General features: G+C 41.8%; 1 protein-coding gene, 1 long non-coding RNA gene and 2 pseudogenes across 2 annotated transcripts; 1 reads left to right on the forward strand and 3 right to left on the reverse strand.

Moving 5' to 3' along the window:
* Window positions 1-4,483: 4,483 nt before the first annotated feature.
* On the reverse strand, window positions 4,484-4,930 carry LOC123469587. Its single transcript, XR_006642774.1, has 2 exons — window positions 4,865-4,930; window positions 4,484-4,784 (listed from the first exon to the last, which is right to left on the reverse strand). It is a non-coding gene; the product is annotated as an uncharacterized LOC123469587 (long non-coding RNA).
* Window positions 4,931-4,938: 8 nt separating this feature from the next.
* Window positions 4,939-6,927, reverse strand: LOC123469895 (SH2B adapter protein 2-like). Its single transcript, XM_045169242.1, is given in 11 exon segments — window positions 4,939-5,181; window positions 5,249-5,317; window positions 5,319-5,437; window positions 5,529-5,738; window positions 5,899-5,914; window positions 5,991-6,125; window positions 6,127-6,168; window positions 6,170-6,229; window positions 6,315-6,383; window positions 6,385-6,614; window positions 6,891-6,927. Coding segments are annotated over 11 exon segments (1,218 nt in total). The 3' UTR covers window positions 4,939-4,950.
* Window positions 6,928-8,430: 1,503 nt separating this feature from the next.
* On the reverse strand, window positions 8,431-13,529 carry LOC123469896 (annotated as a pseudogene).
* Window positions 13,530-16,978: 3,449 nt separating this feature from the next.
* On the forward strand, window positions 16,979-17,801 carry LOC123469897 (annotated as a pseudogene).
* Window positions 17,802-17,817: the final 16 nt, after the last annotated feature.

A 17,817-nucleotide genomic window follows, 5' to 3' on the forward strand; every position in this document is an offset into this window, starting at 1 on the left:
TCCCATTTCTGGTTCCTTTCGACCTGCTACACCACCAGCTGGAGAAACGGCAAGTGACTCGTGTTACTCCACAGTGGAACGGTTCAGCCCGCCCACTTCAACGCACCCAACAACAAATCCATGTCGAAAGGGCTGGAAATGTCGCGGAACTGCAGCGATTTCATGCGCAGTTTGGCAGCCAAATACAATCATTCAAATCCCAATGACTACCGATCGCAGGAAAGCAACAGTTTCATGTCACTATTGAACTCGCGTGCATCCTATAAGGACTTGATTCCAGGCGAAGCATCCTTACAGTCGGCCCCCCCCTTCTCCCTCTTTAACCTTCCGCTGAAGTACGTTCACTTCTCATGCGCTTGCTGCTAGTAAACACTACGAAATGGCATCTGCAGCGGGAGAAACTGGCAAGAAAGAAAAGGAAAGCATTTGCCGCCATGCCAATGCTGCCATTGTATGGATTGGGCCAAGACAACAATATCCGCCAAGCACTGGCACCTGGCTTCCATTCCGGCCCTGCCATGGACATGAGTTCAACTCAAGCGCTGCTGAGCATCGTCCGTTCGGCTGCTGCCCGTGGTTCGCCACGTACAGATCCATACGTTAGCGCACGGCAACCCGAACTGGCATTGCCTCACTGGAAACCCAGCCGAACAGGTTGCAGTGGCGTCTCACATCCCATTGGATCTAAGCGCTTCTATGGCCAAGCGTCCAAACATAGATTCACAACTGGAATCACTGAGCCGTAGTCGATTGTCCCAACATGCTTCATCTAGGTCGCCTGCTATGGACTCGAATAACGTTCCCGGGAGACAATTCTCTCCCTATTGGCAGGAAGTCACCATCCTCACGCTTCGCATCGGACACCAGTAATGCTTACGGAGACAAAAAAGTAACAATTCAGAACAAAATAGCAGTTGGACAACTTTCCCCGAACCGTGGCCTGGGTTGATTCCGCCCATTCTTGTAATATGACCGCAGCTGAAGTCCGTGAGTGGTCAATCAGTCATGTGGTGGATTTTATCAAAAGCATTGATCTCTGCTGCGAATATGCACAGGTAAGCAAATCATTTTCGATATACTTCAGATTATTTAGTAGACCTACTGGTTTGCTCATCCTTTGAATACCTTTTACCCAGTATATGCTCTCTACATTTCCAATGATCTCGATGATCATCGTAGAAGGAAATCACATATGGTAGCAAATGCAGGAAGAGTTCTAAATACAGGACGGCAAAGGCCACATGCAATGACTATTTTTTTACGGCCAACTGACATCAAGTTCGGAAAACAGTATAGAAATTAACAACTAATATATATTTTTTTGATTGAGGAAAAATTTCTGCAATATATAGATTAATATTTACATTAAACAATGCGTCGATTTCAAACGAACGACAACATTTTCTCCTACTTTCTAATATACCATTTCACCATTATCTCCATCCTGCTCCTTATACTGGATATAGCCTACTTGAAAAACCTGTTAACATTTCTCGCATTCCACGTTTCAGGCATTTGAAGACCAATCAATCGACGGTAGTATTCTTCCCCTGTTAACCGAAGAACATCTAATTACAAGCATGAACATGAAACTCGGCCCAGCATTGAAGCTCAGATCTGTGCTGGCAAAAAGATAGGCCACTGCGCTGTATGCCTTCATTGCGTTCACTGTCACACGGAACCGACTGGAGCTGAATCGCCACCGTCTTCGCAAGACCACCAAGATAATGCGAATAATACATGATTGCTTTAAATTAGCTACAGGTCTGTAAATACGTTGCAATTAGCGGCAACCTCGTCGCTTCCAAAGATAAAAATAATTCAAAGCTGCTATACACTATACTGCTAGAACGCTACTCGTTGTCCATAATTTTAGACTAGACAACAGTGAGGGAGGGGACATTGAAACAGTTAACCGTTTGATAATTGTTTTGTTAACTATATTTCTGCTGGGGAAAAAAGGAACGAATTTGGCATTTGAAAAATATGTAATTTGGGGAGTTTATAATCTCGGCTACAAAATCTTCCTTTGCTTATGGGATTGTGTAAAGTTGAATATGATGTCAGACGTGCAAAAAGAAGCATCTCAAAAGTTCAATTTGTCACATAAGGGTTGGACAGTAAAAAAAAAAGACTGCTCAAACCTACCAAGCAAAAGTGACCATTTGAATAAAGACCTACTTATTATTTATCCTCTTATTGTAAATGTGACAATTTGTTTCTGTTATTGTATTTCAGGAATCTAATTATTATTATATAAATATCTTCTAAGTACTCGCAACAATTTGATTTATGTTGTATTTGTATTTGAAGCAAATCACTGTCCCTTTTATTGCCTCATGCTTGGATGTTATGAATATCGGAATGTGATTTTTTTTTAATAAATCACGTTCCAAATAAAAATATTCCAATTGTATTACTTTAAAAAGGAATGTTGAATCAATGTCGACAATCATTGTTTTTCAATCTTCTTAAAAAACGAAAATTGAGCAGAAATGGAAAAGAAAGGAAATGGCTTCGATATGTACGGACAGGTAATGATGAAAGCTGAATGGGAAACTGTGTTTGAAACGCCTTCTTTTACTAGACTATAGCTGAAGCCACAGCCAACCCTCAGCAAGGAAATCATCAGTTGTGACTGTGACGCCCTAATTTCCATTCGACTTTGTGGCACCGGCGTCGAATTTCTTTTTAATAAGGACAAATTCAGAGTTTATGGGCTTGAGCTCTTACCGTCGCGTGTTACCATGTTGTCAGTAATGTTCTTTGAGTAATAGAAAATTTAAAGGTCGTGGGTCCAGGTGGATTTGGGTGGATGGCATAACTTGTAAGTGTACGTTTTTGTCTATTATGAGTGCTTTATTGTCACGGCCACCTTCACGGGATTGCTCACACGTCGCACTAGTTTCATGATGGGGAACGTTGACCAGGCCGCTGGCTGATCTAAACACGACAGTGCAGACGACTGATTGACTTCCACTATCATTAACTAGCCTACTCTTCTCACTATCACTGATATAGAGCCCTTTGTCCCGGCTAAAACTACCAAACAGCACCAGAGAGCGATATTCATTACAAAGATAGCTGTGCCAATAAAACTGCTTTTGTTTTAGACGGGGTTCAGTCAGTGCCTCCCCTTATTTCATCTCCGAACTCGTATCCGTAACGTTAACATATCCGCAACATTCGAGTACCCTAAAGACCACTATACTAATAATACTTTAGCTGAAAATTTCACATACGAAGACATCTTGGAAAAATATAATGAAGGCTTTATTGTCTCTTTTAAAAAAATTTGTAAAATTTGCATTATATTTGAAACCTTTGCCTTTATGCATCTGGGGACACTAGACATTTCACCATCGCGGAATTTCACTGCTTGGGAAATTCCTTTTGCTATTTTAAATTATAGGAGCAATATTTAAAAAAAATTTTAATATTCAGAATCTCAAAATTTAGAATCAATTGATATTTGCAATAGCAAAGTGAGTAAGTACACATCTCCAGCTGATATTATCTCAACATGTCACGAGAGATCCTAGTAACATAGTAGTAGTATACGTGAACGAACAATGGGGTAACATTGTATTTAACGGTTCTGAAAGTGGAAATGCAAACGCCGAACGACGAAGTTTTTATTTGTGTATCTTCGACAGACGCCTTTCCGATAACACAGATGTTAACGGTGGCGAAGATCATAAGGGTTTCTTAAATAACTTTTGAACTGCCATATTAACGAATGCACCGTTTTGTTTGGTATATTTCACCCAAATATGGGCCCAGCAATCTGCGGGTGTTTAAATACATTTCTTCTAAATAGTCTCCACTTCCCTGATATACTCGTAGCCGTCAACATTTTAAAAAAGATCGTACATAACCGTCCGAATACCAAAAGCCTACAGAGAGAGTGTTGGTTCCCCTTCTTCCTATATATAGTCAATTTGCAACTCTTCAACATGCCACGAATGAACATGTCTATGTTTTGTTCTAGCCGGCCAGTGGCCACCAAAGATACTCCTCATCATTATAAAGCGTGTAGGCTACAAATGAATATAGAGAAAGTGTCTGAACCGGTATAAACAATTACAAACCAAAGCAGAAGACGGCTGGTTTGGTGAGTTAGAGAAAGTTTGGTTGGAGTTTACATTGTCATTTAGGAATTGAACTGCTGCGGTGCAGCTTTCTTTCTTCATTATTACTACGGGTGATGGTCGCTTATATTTCATGAAATTAAATGAATTATGCCTGAGCAGTGCTGCTTTTCGTGGCAAGACAGCATCAAACCGAATGTCGACTGAATCCCACTGTTTAACTCTGAATTTGTTCATGTCACCTACCGGGCAACATGAAATGTCCATGATCGAATTGGATCAAATAACAGGAGGCAAAGATTTTTGAGATCCGCACTTGCTGATGGATAAGAAAACTAACAAACGGTCGATAAAACCTGGATTTCTGGCCAAGACGAGCAACTGATTGTAAATCCGACGAAGATTTTGTAATTTGCAAACCTTCAAATAGGGAAGACAATCAATGAAGATGCACGAAATGATCAACAGAAACGTAAAGAGACAAATTTTTCTTATGACTGGAGGCGCTGAGGCGACGCATAATTCGTTCGTTTTTTTGCTTTTTTGTTTTTCCGAACATTTCTATGTGAAACTATAGGCGTTCTCGATTGCACGGCTGGATCCCGAGTTTCCTCCGTTATTTTGATGATTTAAAGAGGGTAGCTGCTCCATCGACTCGATGCGTCGACGGACCGATTCTCCTCTCATAATTACCTACGAAAATGAGATTACGTCAACTTCTCGCTTAATAATGATTAGTTAATTTAATAAAAATTGTTTGTGTCGAAGTGTACCTCTCGAATTGAGGGGTGGCGTTGCAACTCTTCTATCCGATAAGTTGCTCAGCCCGTTGCGGGTAGAACGAAGATACAGTCATTGCCTATTTAAACAGCTTGAAGATGGCAATCATTGACAGTGATAGATAGAAAAAGTAAATCACCTGAAAGGCTGATTCCGCTACAACATACTGCGTCAGCGTAACATCAGATAGGCCTCCCGATTCCAGAGGGATCGGGTGCGAACGAAAGTGTTCCAGCATGTCGAAAACGGATTGAAACCAAAGGTGTTGTACTCGACATTGCCCCTCACTACTAATAGTAAGACGTAGATGCTGTAACAGAGGTAAGAAAATTATTAGGCAATTGCGGGCGACAGTCTGATATCAATTGTAATTTTACTTTAGCACGGCCTTGGAAATTGAAAGTTAAAACGAATTCGCCTTTACGGGTTTCACTTTGGCGGACAAGGGAAAACCCCATGTCCTACCGCTCCTTCTTGAAGAACTAGCCCGGCCGCATCTGACCGACTCAACGTCCCGTGGAACCAAGGGTAGTGTCTCAATGTACCATACAAATCTAGAACGTAATCTGAATTTAAGTCATTACTTGCACCATTTAGTTCCGTCAGCAACCATTTTGATTGCTTAAGCTACACAACGATGTAAACAAAATAAACTACCGTGTTCCTGATCAAGTCGACTAGTGCCTAAATCAAGATCCTCAAGACTGGGTGAAACGGGAAGCAGCGAACGAGATCCTCCAGAGATGGGGTTCGTTGACCAATAAAAATCGGTGGTTTGAATTGCACTGACGGACACCGATGAATTTTCATTTGGATTGCCGTTTGACTCGATTTCTCCCTCGGTGCACTGTGCCTTCGGTTGATGACCTTAAAGTTGCTCACCAATGCTTCGTTAGGATATTATGTATTTAGTTGATGACGAATTTATCGTTACCCATTAGTTGTGTTTATGCATCGTGCTCCAGATAAGCGTATCGAATGCAACCATTTATGCATGTCATCACTGGATGCAGCTTCAATGACGTACTCGGATTATTGGCAGCCTAAAAGAGAAATGAAGGTTTTCAAGATTCTCTGACAATTCATTTATGCTTCAAAAATTTAAATTTTTGTTTTAACCTTTAGAACATAAGTGTTTTCCTTATCCGGCATTTCAAGCGCTGTTGTTTCTCTTGCCTCAGTTATCAAGAAACAGAATACTCCACATTTTGGTTGACTGGCTTTAGGTGGAGAGAAAAACTCCAACATATAAGCTACCAACGGTTTTCACCAAGCAAAGACGGCAACGTTCCCATTTCCGGAGTACCATCAAGGCTTTCACTGGTCAAGTAGTTGACCGTACCTTCAAACAAAGGATTCTACCACCAACTTCGACATGCGAGATTTTGCCACGTAAGAAAAAGGCCAGAATGCACTCAGGCTTAGATGAGGAAGGAGTATGACTAGCGACTGCTGAGGCCTGAGGAGTTCAACTTCATCTGAATGTTGCTTGTGGAACAATCCTTTTCCTTTCCCGAAAACCTTTCAAAGAAAAGCGTCTGAAGAATGGCTTTGGCCCTGTCTGTCTAGGTTTGACAGAAGGGTAAGAAGTAGAAGAAATATCTCTTTCGGTATCCGAATAATCACTACAGTCTTGCACAGTTCTCGGAACACTGCCTGGTCTCAAATTGGAAGCAGAACTTGGGAAATGTGGCCCAGTCCCGTTGCTTTTCCCATATTTGACAAAGTCACATGAATTCACCACTATGCCAGATAACTTTTTAGTTTCACATCATAGCTTCGAACAAAGAGGTCCACAAGAAGCGTTGAGCACAATCTTGGTAAAGGGATATCAGAGTACAGAATCTGCAATCAGTTGAGCTTCACTGCTGAAATGAGCATGAATGTGTCGCGCATTAGTTCAAATGCAGCTGACTAGCCCTGGAGATAACGTAACGGGGCACTATTATTAAACAGCTAATTCTGACATATTTTGATAGGAACTTACTGCCTCTCGCAGATTTCACTCCAGACAGCTACATCTCCAGGCATCGGCTGTGATCGCCTGGACGGCCATTTCGTTTTTCTTGTTTGTAGTCGTTTCCTGCAGAATTTGTGAACCTTAACGTATAAGCAGTACCTTCCCTACGAACTTAATCAAGAGTTTTTAACAACGTTGTGGATAATACATTGCAAAACGAAAATAATCTGTCGATCGATGCTGAGTTACGTATCGATCAACTTCGCGTCAGTCCGATAAAGAAGCGGATTTCCTTTTCCGTAGAAACTTCTTGTGGGTGGAGCCTAGTGCACGTCAATGGACATTTCCAACAGAGGAGAGGGCATGGCGAAAGAGAACAAACTCTTTCTCACTACGATATAAAAATTTTAATCCCGATACTTTAACATTAATAAAAGATTTTTTTCAATATCCGTACAAATTTGTTATCAATTTTTAAATCTTTAAATTCCGCTCTGCGTTATAGAGCGTAACAGTCACCTTTTAGTACGAACAAAGATTGACATTCTACACTCAAGAAAAAGTTTGAGTACGACGCCATGCCAAAACATTTGCACTAAAAAACTAGCGTACTATATGTCCGCCTAGGGAAAAAATATTTGTAACAATAAAAAAATATGGAAACACAAATTGGTGCTGATGATCGTATTTTAGGGATTAGCTAGAACAAAAATGTAATTCGCAACTATATGCAACTAACAATTCAATAAACAAATGTTTTTCTTCTTATTCAGGTGGTTTGTGATCGTCGGCAACTTGAATTTGACATTTTTTTTTTACCGGTTTCCGCCCATTATTTCTTTTTTGAAGTATTAAAAATGAATGAGAGACTTATGAATCTCGTACAATTGAATCACAATCAAACTATCGCAGAACAATAACCTGTACACTTAGTCTTAAAGTTGCAAACCCCTAAAATCTCAATGAAAGTGAATGCATTAAGATTTGCTAACTGATCGTCTGATCGTCAAAGAAATTGGGCTGTAAAAGCAATTAAGTGATGCTGGCTGAAATGTTAATGAACAAATTGTATTACACTGACGGTGTAGTGCCATGCTTCCTGTGATGGGGAAGATGATTGTTCGATACAACACAAAATGGCGGCGAACCGAAAGGAATGCCAGCCAAATATAGCGAAATAGAAAATGTATAGGCGTACATATAAAGGTAAATTACTTTGAATCGTATACACACAGATAAAAAACACACATGGGCAAAAGATGGCCGATAAAACCAACAGAGAGATGGATAGGGACCGTGACTATAAAGCGTCCAGGAGGGAAAATTCGAAATCGAATACAGTGTATAGCCTATTATGTACAGGTTGAGGAAACAATGCCTTCTGTATGTCAACTGTTTTGGGAAAGAGTCACATCATCATGCCCGAATTGAGCTTCTTTCTTAATAAGTAGTTAGCAAAGAGATTTTAGAGCCAATTATTTTTGCAATACGACAACGAGAACAATCTGCGCTAAATAATCAAACAAACACACACACACACACATAACGAAATTGGAGCTTGTCTTCTTCGCTGACGATGCACAATATCCATCCCTAAACCTAATCGTGAATCCACATGTGGGAAAAGCTAATCAACCGCAAAACATGAACTAGAAATTCGGAAAATGTTAAACCTCGGGCCTTTTTCTTTTTTTTTTTTTTGTTGGTTTTGTTTTTCAACGATCGCTGTGGAAAGAGAAGCGATAGAGCTCACCGGCCAATGTTTGACAAGAATCGAATAGTTCAAGACATTACATACACATACCCAGTTACGTAAACAGATTAAACGATAACGATAATACAATATCAAGAAGTGAATGGTCTACATGTCAGCAGAAGAAAAAAAAGAGAGAAATGCGGGAGTGCTTTTTGTAAGTGCCTTCTACTGGAATTGGAAGAGGGTGAAGTTTCCTGAAGGTTCACTACATCGCCAGACGTCACTTGTTGCATGGCCGATGCTAAATGGACGAGTCGACCTCACCGAGAAGCTGTGAAGGTCACTCATGGCGCGGCCGTCACCTTCGCCCGTCGCCCGTTAGCCACATGGTGCAGGCCGAGATTGATTGTGTCAAATACCTGGAGAATGTGTTGCTGCGTCCCGTTCGGCTCCTAGCGCTAGGACGGGGTGACGGCCAATCCTCCAACGTTCATTCCCCCGGTTGCTGTCCAGCTGTTGATGTTGTCGACACCAAGGCTCCATCATCTCCTCCATTAGAATCTGATTTGCAGGGACGATATTGAAGGTCCCAAAACCTGATCAATAACAATGAGCAAATATCGCGATTAAAAATAAACACCACGCTCAAATGATGGCAACGCCAACGGACTGTGGAGGTTCACGGACCAATCCAACCCCTTTGCTCCTGGGATGTTCTACACGGGCATCACGTTTCCTCGAATTCCCAACAATGGAAGACAAATGACCCAACCTATTGACGTTTTCGCATTGAAATCGGGAGGGTTCGAACGCACGGAAAGGGATGAATAGAACAATAAATTAAATTCATGTGCCAATTCGAGCACAAAATACACCAAGATGTATTTGCAACGATGTAACAAAGGGGCAGCACAAAGGAAAAGATATCGAATTCTCGAGGAAAAAAACAAAAAAAACAAAATCCAACAAACATTCCAAAATAAGAATAGAAAAAACAAAAGAAAAACAAAACAAACAAGGAGGAAATGAACCCAGAATTAAAATTAAACCTTCGAATTATAGGACTGACGCCGAGGGGGGAGTGCCATTACATCACATAAAAAAAATACGGTCATTGTCTTCAAATGTTTTCTGAACAAGGAGACAATTCAAAGGGTAACGTTGAAAGGAACAAGTACTCTATGGCCACTATTACGATCCATAATTACTATACAGAACACTGACGATCGAATGTTTACACTTTTATTATGAAGTATTTTAATATCAACGCGACTTAGGTGTCATACGTAGACCTCCATAAGTGAAGAACTAGCCTTAGGAAAGTTTTCTTTTCAGGGGGTTAGAACACGGATGTAAGCTTCCTTTTTTAAGTCACACTTTCGACTTAACGACTGCAAATCGTTGTAACAAAGAAACAAACCAAAAAAAAAAACGCTTTACCACTCACACGGACAGGAGACTTACAATTGCATGTTCACACCGTTTAAATATTGCATGTTTTGTTTTTTTTTGTTTCTTCTTCTTCTTCGTTTATGGACAACAAGCAAGGCCTACGGCGAATCGGCTTGTTCGCGAAAGATTGCATTAGGCTTTGTTGTGACTTGTTTGACTGTTTCCCGTTGATGTGACTAGACTAGTATAACTCTTGGTCGTTGTGGTCGCCAAGCTGTGACTGGATTTACCACAGGGCGTCGGGAAGCCCAATTAACATAAATTAATAAAATGACAACAAAACACAAAACAAAACAAAAAAACACATAAAATATACGATACAAAACAGACTCAGTTTGAACACACGTGCAAAAAAAGGAAAAAAAAAAAAATGAAAATGTGAGACAAATATTAACCAACTACATTGGGAAATCGCGGCATTCAACTAATTTTCGGTGTGTCCTTCGTTTAGAATATTATTATTTTGTTTGCTTATTGACTTTTGTTTCTATTAGATGAAAACAAAACGACAAATGCTCCTGGGCGATCAAAGCTGTTCAGGAATCGTCGTGTTTTACCAAAAGACGTGGTGGCTCAATGGCGCCCCTGCGCCCCCATAAAAGAAAATTCAAAATAAAATGACATACACACAAGCACAAAAATAAAAATAAAAAAGAAGAAACATCAATAAATAAATAATAGTAATAAAAAAAAATTAATAAAATAAATAACAATATGTTGATATCATTCTCTTTCACTGGTGGCAATAAAAGAAATCGAACGACAAAGGATGGGGGACGGGGGTATAAGATTTTCGATTCTGCTGCAATCAGTATACCTGAACAGACATCTTTGATTGACCCATCTGAAAGATGTTGGTAACCATAGCCTGATACATGGCGGGAACGGTGATCATTCCTGGAGACACTGACCGGATACGCTACGAAAATACAAGACGTAAATAAAATTTCATTAGCACTGAAAGGAGCACAAAAAAGAATGAAAAATTTCGTGAATGCAGTTCTGTACTTGGGTTATCTCACCCGTGAGAAGGATGGTGGCTGGCCTTCTGGCCGATGGTGGATTCGGTCATTGCCGACAAGTCGACAGTGGTACTGTCGCCGTCGGCGGAATTGGTGAGCGTCGTCACGCCATCTGAAGACGGAGCACCCGTGATCTGCGAAGCGGGACGAACTGCCAAAATCATCGGTTTCGAGTTCGCGAGGTGGCTGGTTGCGGCTCTGATGTGCTGTTGTTGCTGATCGGTTGGCACCACGTTGCCGTCGTACCCTGTTGGCGGTGGACACTCCTGGGTGGCAACCACTTGGGCCGTTGAACTGTCCGGTAGCGTGATGATCGGATTGTTGGGATCCACCTGGAAGAATGAATTAGTGAATGAATGAGGATCGACCCGTACGCCGGAAATAATCGAATGGAAGGTGAGTTTCTGCGTCGCAATCATTGAACGCTAGTAATTATGATAGAAATGATGATAAAGTCGAGAAACCAACCAATCAACAAGGCTAATCGCACTTGCTCATGTTCTGTATCTAACAATAAGAACAAGTTCAAACTGATAAATGATAGAGTTGACCAAGTCGCCATGCCACAAACTAAACGGCTGATAAAACGTCATAATCATACTGATGGTAAACTGGAAACATAAAAGAGAACATATAATCAGCATTGCTACTAATGCATAACATAACAAGAAACAAACGTGAGAGTGATAAAAACAAACAACAGAAGAAAAATAAATAAATAAATAAATAAAGAAAGAAGGAAAGAAAAGAATAAAAATAAATCAAATAATAATAACTATAAGAGAGTAAACATAATAAATACCCACACGAATGAGTTACCACCACGTTAATACCAAGAAAATTGGAAGCAACCGAAATAACGTAGAATAATCAACTGGGCAATTATCGTATGCGATTTGATCTTTATAATGAAACCAACTCATGATGGACACCGTCCTGTCATACTGCTGATCGCTTGAACGACAGTTTGTGTACTGGCACTGTGCCGAATTGTCCGCACCAACTGCTGCACAGATTGCTGCTGCTGTTGTTGCTGCTGTTGTTGTTGTTGTTGTTGTTGCTGCCAAGCGCTGCCGGGATGTTGAGCTGGCTGAGACGACGGTGGTGGAGCTGGTGATGTTGTTGCCGATGTTGCTGCTGCTCTGCTGCTGTTGTGGCTGAGCAACAACATCAGCACTGTCTGGCTTAAGCGTTCTAGCCTGATTCGGAGCTTACTTGCGAGGGCGACTATTTCCTCCGTTGCATCTTTCAGAGAAGGCGCGGGCAGCAGGTCTTCCTGTCCGTGGTACTGCAGTAATTGATGACAATTTGCCGCAACGCGTGCGTCCACGACACCTGTGCCGATGCAGGAGATATGAATGAATCTGCTCCGTCACGGAGAATGCGCATAAATAAAATGATCCTACTTTGCTTATCGTCTTCGGGGCGAGCATCCATTCGAACATTGGCCCAAGGTACTTCCTCTGCCAATACCAAGGTGGTCGAGTGATCTTTGCCCCATCCAGGCTTTTCTCGACCTAGAACGATATGTTCCTTAGCCGAACGTTGACTTCAGAAACTTAAAAAAACCAAACCAAACCAAACCAAACCCCAAAACACTTAGCTCGGTGGAAAACTTGAGCATCAGCGGAATAAACGCTCGCAATTGGGTCGCAGCCATTTTCGACTGGTGTAGGGATTCCGTCGATGACTAGCGGAGGTAATCATAGAGAGACGATCGTTTCAGAAGCTGGTGGTGAGCGTGATGCGCCAAAGCCAGTGCTTCCAGATCCTGCACGGTAGGGCACTGAATTCGTATATTATATGACAAAGCGATCACACACACACTCACACACACACTCACACACACACCAAAGGAGAAGGGAGAAATGACCGTGTCAACCACTGATGACTTACCTGAAGAACGGTGGATTTCAGCATTTTTAACAACATCTTCTAAAGGTTTGGCGCCAAGACGCGAAAAATTGTTCTGCGGTTTTGCCCGGTGTAGCGATCAAGACGATGGTTTGTTGTCCGACCCGAGCGTAATTCGTCAATCGTCTGGCGGAGTTTACAAAGCCTCGTCTGTTGCCTCCGACGTATGGATGGGATTCGTTTCAAACGAGTGGGGTCGCTTCCTTGACGAGTTTATGAAGCCGCAGCCGCTATACCAACAGGACCTAACGTTCAGAAAACAAACAGAATTATCGTACAAATCCAAAGGCCGATTGAAATATATTTAAAAAAATAATGGGTTACCAGCGGCCGCGAGCTGGGCGGTTATGTCATCGCCGAGCGTCGTATTGACATGAGATCTGATCCGTCATCGTCGTCAATGTCGTCGAAATCCATGGAATCTGAATCATCTGAAGCGGCATCGGCACCTTGCTCGTCGAATGATCGGCAATATCGTCTTCAATGCGTCCACTGGTAACGTAAGCTTTTGACGAAAAGCAGTTCGTTCCGTCAACATCGGCGATATCTATCATACTTACTTCCAAGCCTGAGCTGCCGTTATGACGGCTGTGGTCGCTGTTACTGTTTGTCATTTTCACCACCATCTAGGGCGGTTCAATTAGCAACCATATGCTGTCGATGACACACGGACGCTCAGGTGATGGTGAAGGAAGATGATGGACGACGAAATCACTCGGTGAAACTAAAGGCAATACACAAAAAACAAAACAGAACAAATCTAATCAAACCGGAGTCGATTGATTCAAATAAAGATTTCCTGGTTTTGTTTTATACAAAATAAATGTGTTCATTGTGTTGCAATGGCGCTGGATTAAACAATGACGAAGATGACTTCTCCATTTGGCCATGAGGACGAGCTCCGCTCAAAACGCATTGACTGTCAACACGGCAATTGAAACAAACAATCTCCCAACTTAGAACTGAATGTACATCGACGAGGTGGAATTTTTTTCCTTTTTTTTTTTTGGGTCGACAGATCTCTTCCTCCGTCCTCCTCCTCCTTCACCAATAAAAACAAAACAAACAAAAAAACAATTATTTAAAGACAACGGGCAGCTCCTGTAAACATTTCTCCTCCCGGAAAATGATGACAAAAACGTATGGAAAGTGGAAGGACGACCCCTTTACTCACCCTCACAACGAACCAACCTGCAACCCGTCAGTGTAGAGGAAAATATCAATACGGTCGCCTTGGAAAACGCGTGTTATTGTACTTACAACCCAAACACTCCTGCTTTCCATTGGCGCACGCCCCTCCCTATTTACCACCCCACCCTTTGGCATTTGGATCGGGCAAAGATGAAGAAAAAAAAAACTGCCTTTTTGAAGGGACAAGGGACCCGCAGCAATCATATGATTCCCTGATGGAAATGCTGGCTGAGGACTCACCCAGCCTCCCAGGCAATCATGTTCAAGAGCTTAAAGGGAGGGCGCTGTCAGTTGGGCTTAAGGAGCGTACTTCAGACGTGCCTGGGACGGGGTCCCTGTTGATTGATAAACACGACGTTATGTCCTTTTTCTTCCTCCTCTCGCCGGTTGACTGGCGTATTGAACGCACCATGATCATCGAACGAAGGATTGCATGAAACAACGACGAACGATAACAAGTGACGAGGAACGAAAAAAAAAAACCCTGGCGGACTTTCCACTATACGCCGTAAGACTTACATGTTTCACTGAATGCGATTGAAATAAGTGAGTGTCTGCCCGGCAGCAAAGTCCAATGAATCTTAACGTTTGACATAATGAAAACTTGTTATTTTTTTTTTTTTTTGGGTTTTGTTTTGTTTGTTTCTCTTTGGGAGGGCAGGGTAAACCAACGAAACACGTGCGACAAAGAGAGCGAAATGACACCGAAAAGACGAAGCAGATGGCTAAAAGAGGAGGTGTTCTGTAATCGAATAGAGCCGACGGCGCAAACGACACGGCTTTTGTCCAAGCGCACCTGGTCCACTACGCCTGCGTCCGCCGCCACCGGAATCCTGCAGCACCTGCGTGGTCTCGCACCACGCCAGTGAGACTGCGTTATTTCACCAACTCCCTCCTCCTCTCTTACTTTCCCTCACCCCACGTCGAAGAGATTCCCACGTCCGGCTAATCGATGCAACCAACCAACCAACCAACCAACTAACAGCAGCTCCTCCCACTCACCCTTTTTCCACCCTCTCCCTCCCTGTTCCCCAAAGAAACGAAAACAAAACAACACAAAATAGGGAAAAAACTTTCTTGAACATAGTATAGTCTAGGCCAGATTAAACGCGAGATGGCGTTAGGTATACACTTGCGCACTAGAGGGAAAGAAAACAAAAAAAGCGCGCACGAACCCACTAGATCGGGACCCAGCGGTGAAAATCTTGGCCAATGTGCTGTTTGTTAGCACAAGAGGTGGTCGAGTTTGATTGCACATCTTTTACCTTCGCTAACGGTGTGATGAATTTCATCGGCGGTATTTGAACTTACAAGAAGCCATCGACCAAACTCTCTGACACTCGTCGTACCCTGGTAAACATAAAACTCGGCGAAACTCCTTTCCGACTAGTACGTTATTCCATCACTCTCTCTCTTCCCTCTTTCGTTCCCTCTTTAATTCTATCACCCGCTTCCACCCTCTCATTCGGCAGCAGTGAACGGCCTCGATCGATCGCCGAGCATCCAACCCCTCCCCTCCAACGGCCATCTTGCCATTCACGTCCGGGCTTCGATAGAGTCCTATCGTCCTCTCAAACAAGGGCTTCTGCTGTTCTTCACCCCACTTTATAACATTCGCTGAGGGCCAAATTACGCGACAGGCAATTTTCGCTTTCATCCTCGTTTAAAAATAAATTTAAACAGGCAACTTTGTAATTATAAAAAAACGCTTAGCGACCAGTTCTATATTTGATCAACGACGAAATCCTATGTTCCCGTGAAAGCTTTGCTACTGGCAGTTCTTCACAGAGTTCTTTGATGGAGAGACTCGATTTTTTTAAATTTATTGTACATCGTTCATCTGTTTAACCAGATGAAGAGAGTCGTCAGCCCGACATGGTACGTGCATACTCCTTTCTCAAAATATTTGCCGCACTTCATTTCACGCATCATTTGATGCATTTCACGAAATAATGATATAGACACAAACACCATTTACCGTATTTAATCATTTAAAATTAGGAAGGGTTTGATTTGTTTGACGATGGAGGTAAATGTTTTAAAAGTGCGTGACGTTTACGGCATACGTAAGAAATTTAGATCGCCGAGTGTTTATATATAGAAATGAGCTGAGCAGAAATAGCAAAGCAAGCTGTCAGATGTGTTCGGTTGTACTTAAAAATTAATGGTGCATACAAAAGGATGGATGTATTTCTAGTGATGCTGCCTTCATCCAATGATTGTTCGACTTGTCAAACTTCAACACATTCCCTACTCATGATAAAGAAATGCAACAGTTTGGAGGAGCAAGATTTCAAATTTCAACTGCTTTGGCGCCACATTCAAAGGTCCCCAACAATCAGAACTTATCACCCTCTACAAATGGTCGCCATTCTTCACTGAGTTTGCACTATCGAGCACTGCAGACGAAAACGAACACCTGCCATCCGATTCAACCATACACTCTGATTCACAACTGATGTTCTTGAATACATTATTATTATATTTCATCGATGATGAACTTTTCTTACCGGCTTTAGAGGTAGTTCCGGCTGGAATCACGGACCATCGAGAAGAGCACTTTTTAATGAGTTCAGTAGGAAGACAAGTTAGCTCTGCCACCTAAGATTTTATTTCATACTTACGAATTCAATACTGGGGCATTTGAATTCTCCGTTTGATTTCGTCCTCATCGCCGTTGAGAATTGAAATTTACCACCCACAATTCCATTTTTTTCGTTCTCAACTACCAGATCAGTGCCATTAAAAATATTAAAGCAATTAAAAGTTCAATTAAAATTCTTAGTTTCAGTTAGTCTGATTCGTATTTATTTTCAGCTGACTAGAGGTATTTGAAAATGTTCACATCCGATAACGAGTTAGGCACTGGAGCATGAGTGATGAATTAACCAGATTACCAAGGCCCTTCCTAATTAATCGGGTAAATTAAAACATATAGATAATTTTTATAACACATAAAGCCCATTGTTGGTTTTTTCTTTTGAACTTTCAGGGTTTGAACGTACCCCAAGTGTCTGAACCATCATTGCACCAAGATGTATTAACCACCGAAGAATCCTCACCCAACCACGAGCCACCGCTGCTCAAACCTCACCTGTCAAAAAGTCCAGGTTTTATTCCCTCAACTGACTCCACTTTCAGTTCTAAAAAGACTACAAGGTAAAATTCAACAAATATTATCAAAACTTGAATGCATTTTTCTATTACAATTCTACAGCTGGGCAAAAATACATCACCATGTGGTTGTAAAACACCACCGCTTAAATGCCAATTGGTATTGTCATGTCTCCATCCATTGACCCAGAAATCAAAGAACTCATTCAAGATCAGGAATAGGTGCTCAATCTCCTCCAGAAACAAGTTAAACAGCTTCTTCAATATCAAGAAAGATTTACAAGATCTAATTAGGGTGATAAACAAAGAGCTAATGGAAGCTTCACCCAAACATCATCATATTTTTGACAAGTTCAAAGTCCCAAGTGTCATCCATCTGCCAGATTTTTCCCCAATCCAATAGTGTTCTCCACTGCACGCCAACAACAGGATCGTACAGAGATAAGAGACATTAACTTTCTCAGAGATCTCCAACTTGAAACTACATGTAAACAACCACCAAGTCCTCTCAGCCTTCCTTTGTGGTAAATATGCAGACTACTTCAAGTAATCTGTATCAGACCAGAGCAACATGTAACTGAAACGTAAGGCATACTG

The sequence above is a fragment of the Daphnia magna genome, linkage group LG2 (genome assembly GCF_020631705.1).
Source record: "Daphnia magna isolate NIES linkage group LG2, ASM2063170v1.1, whole genome shotgun sequence".
Taxonomy (NCBI): Eukaryota; Metazoa; Arthropoda; class Branchiopoda; order Diplostraca; family Daphniidae; genus Daphnia; species Daphnia magna.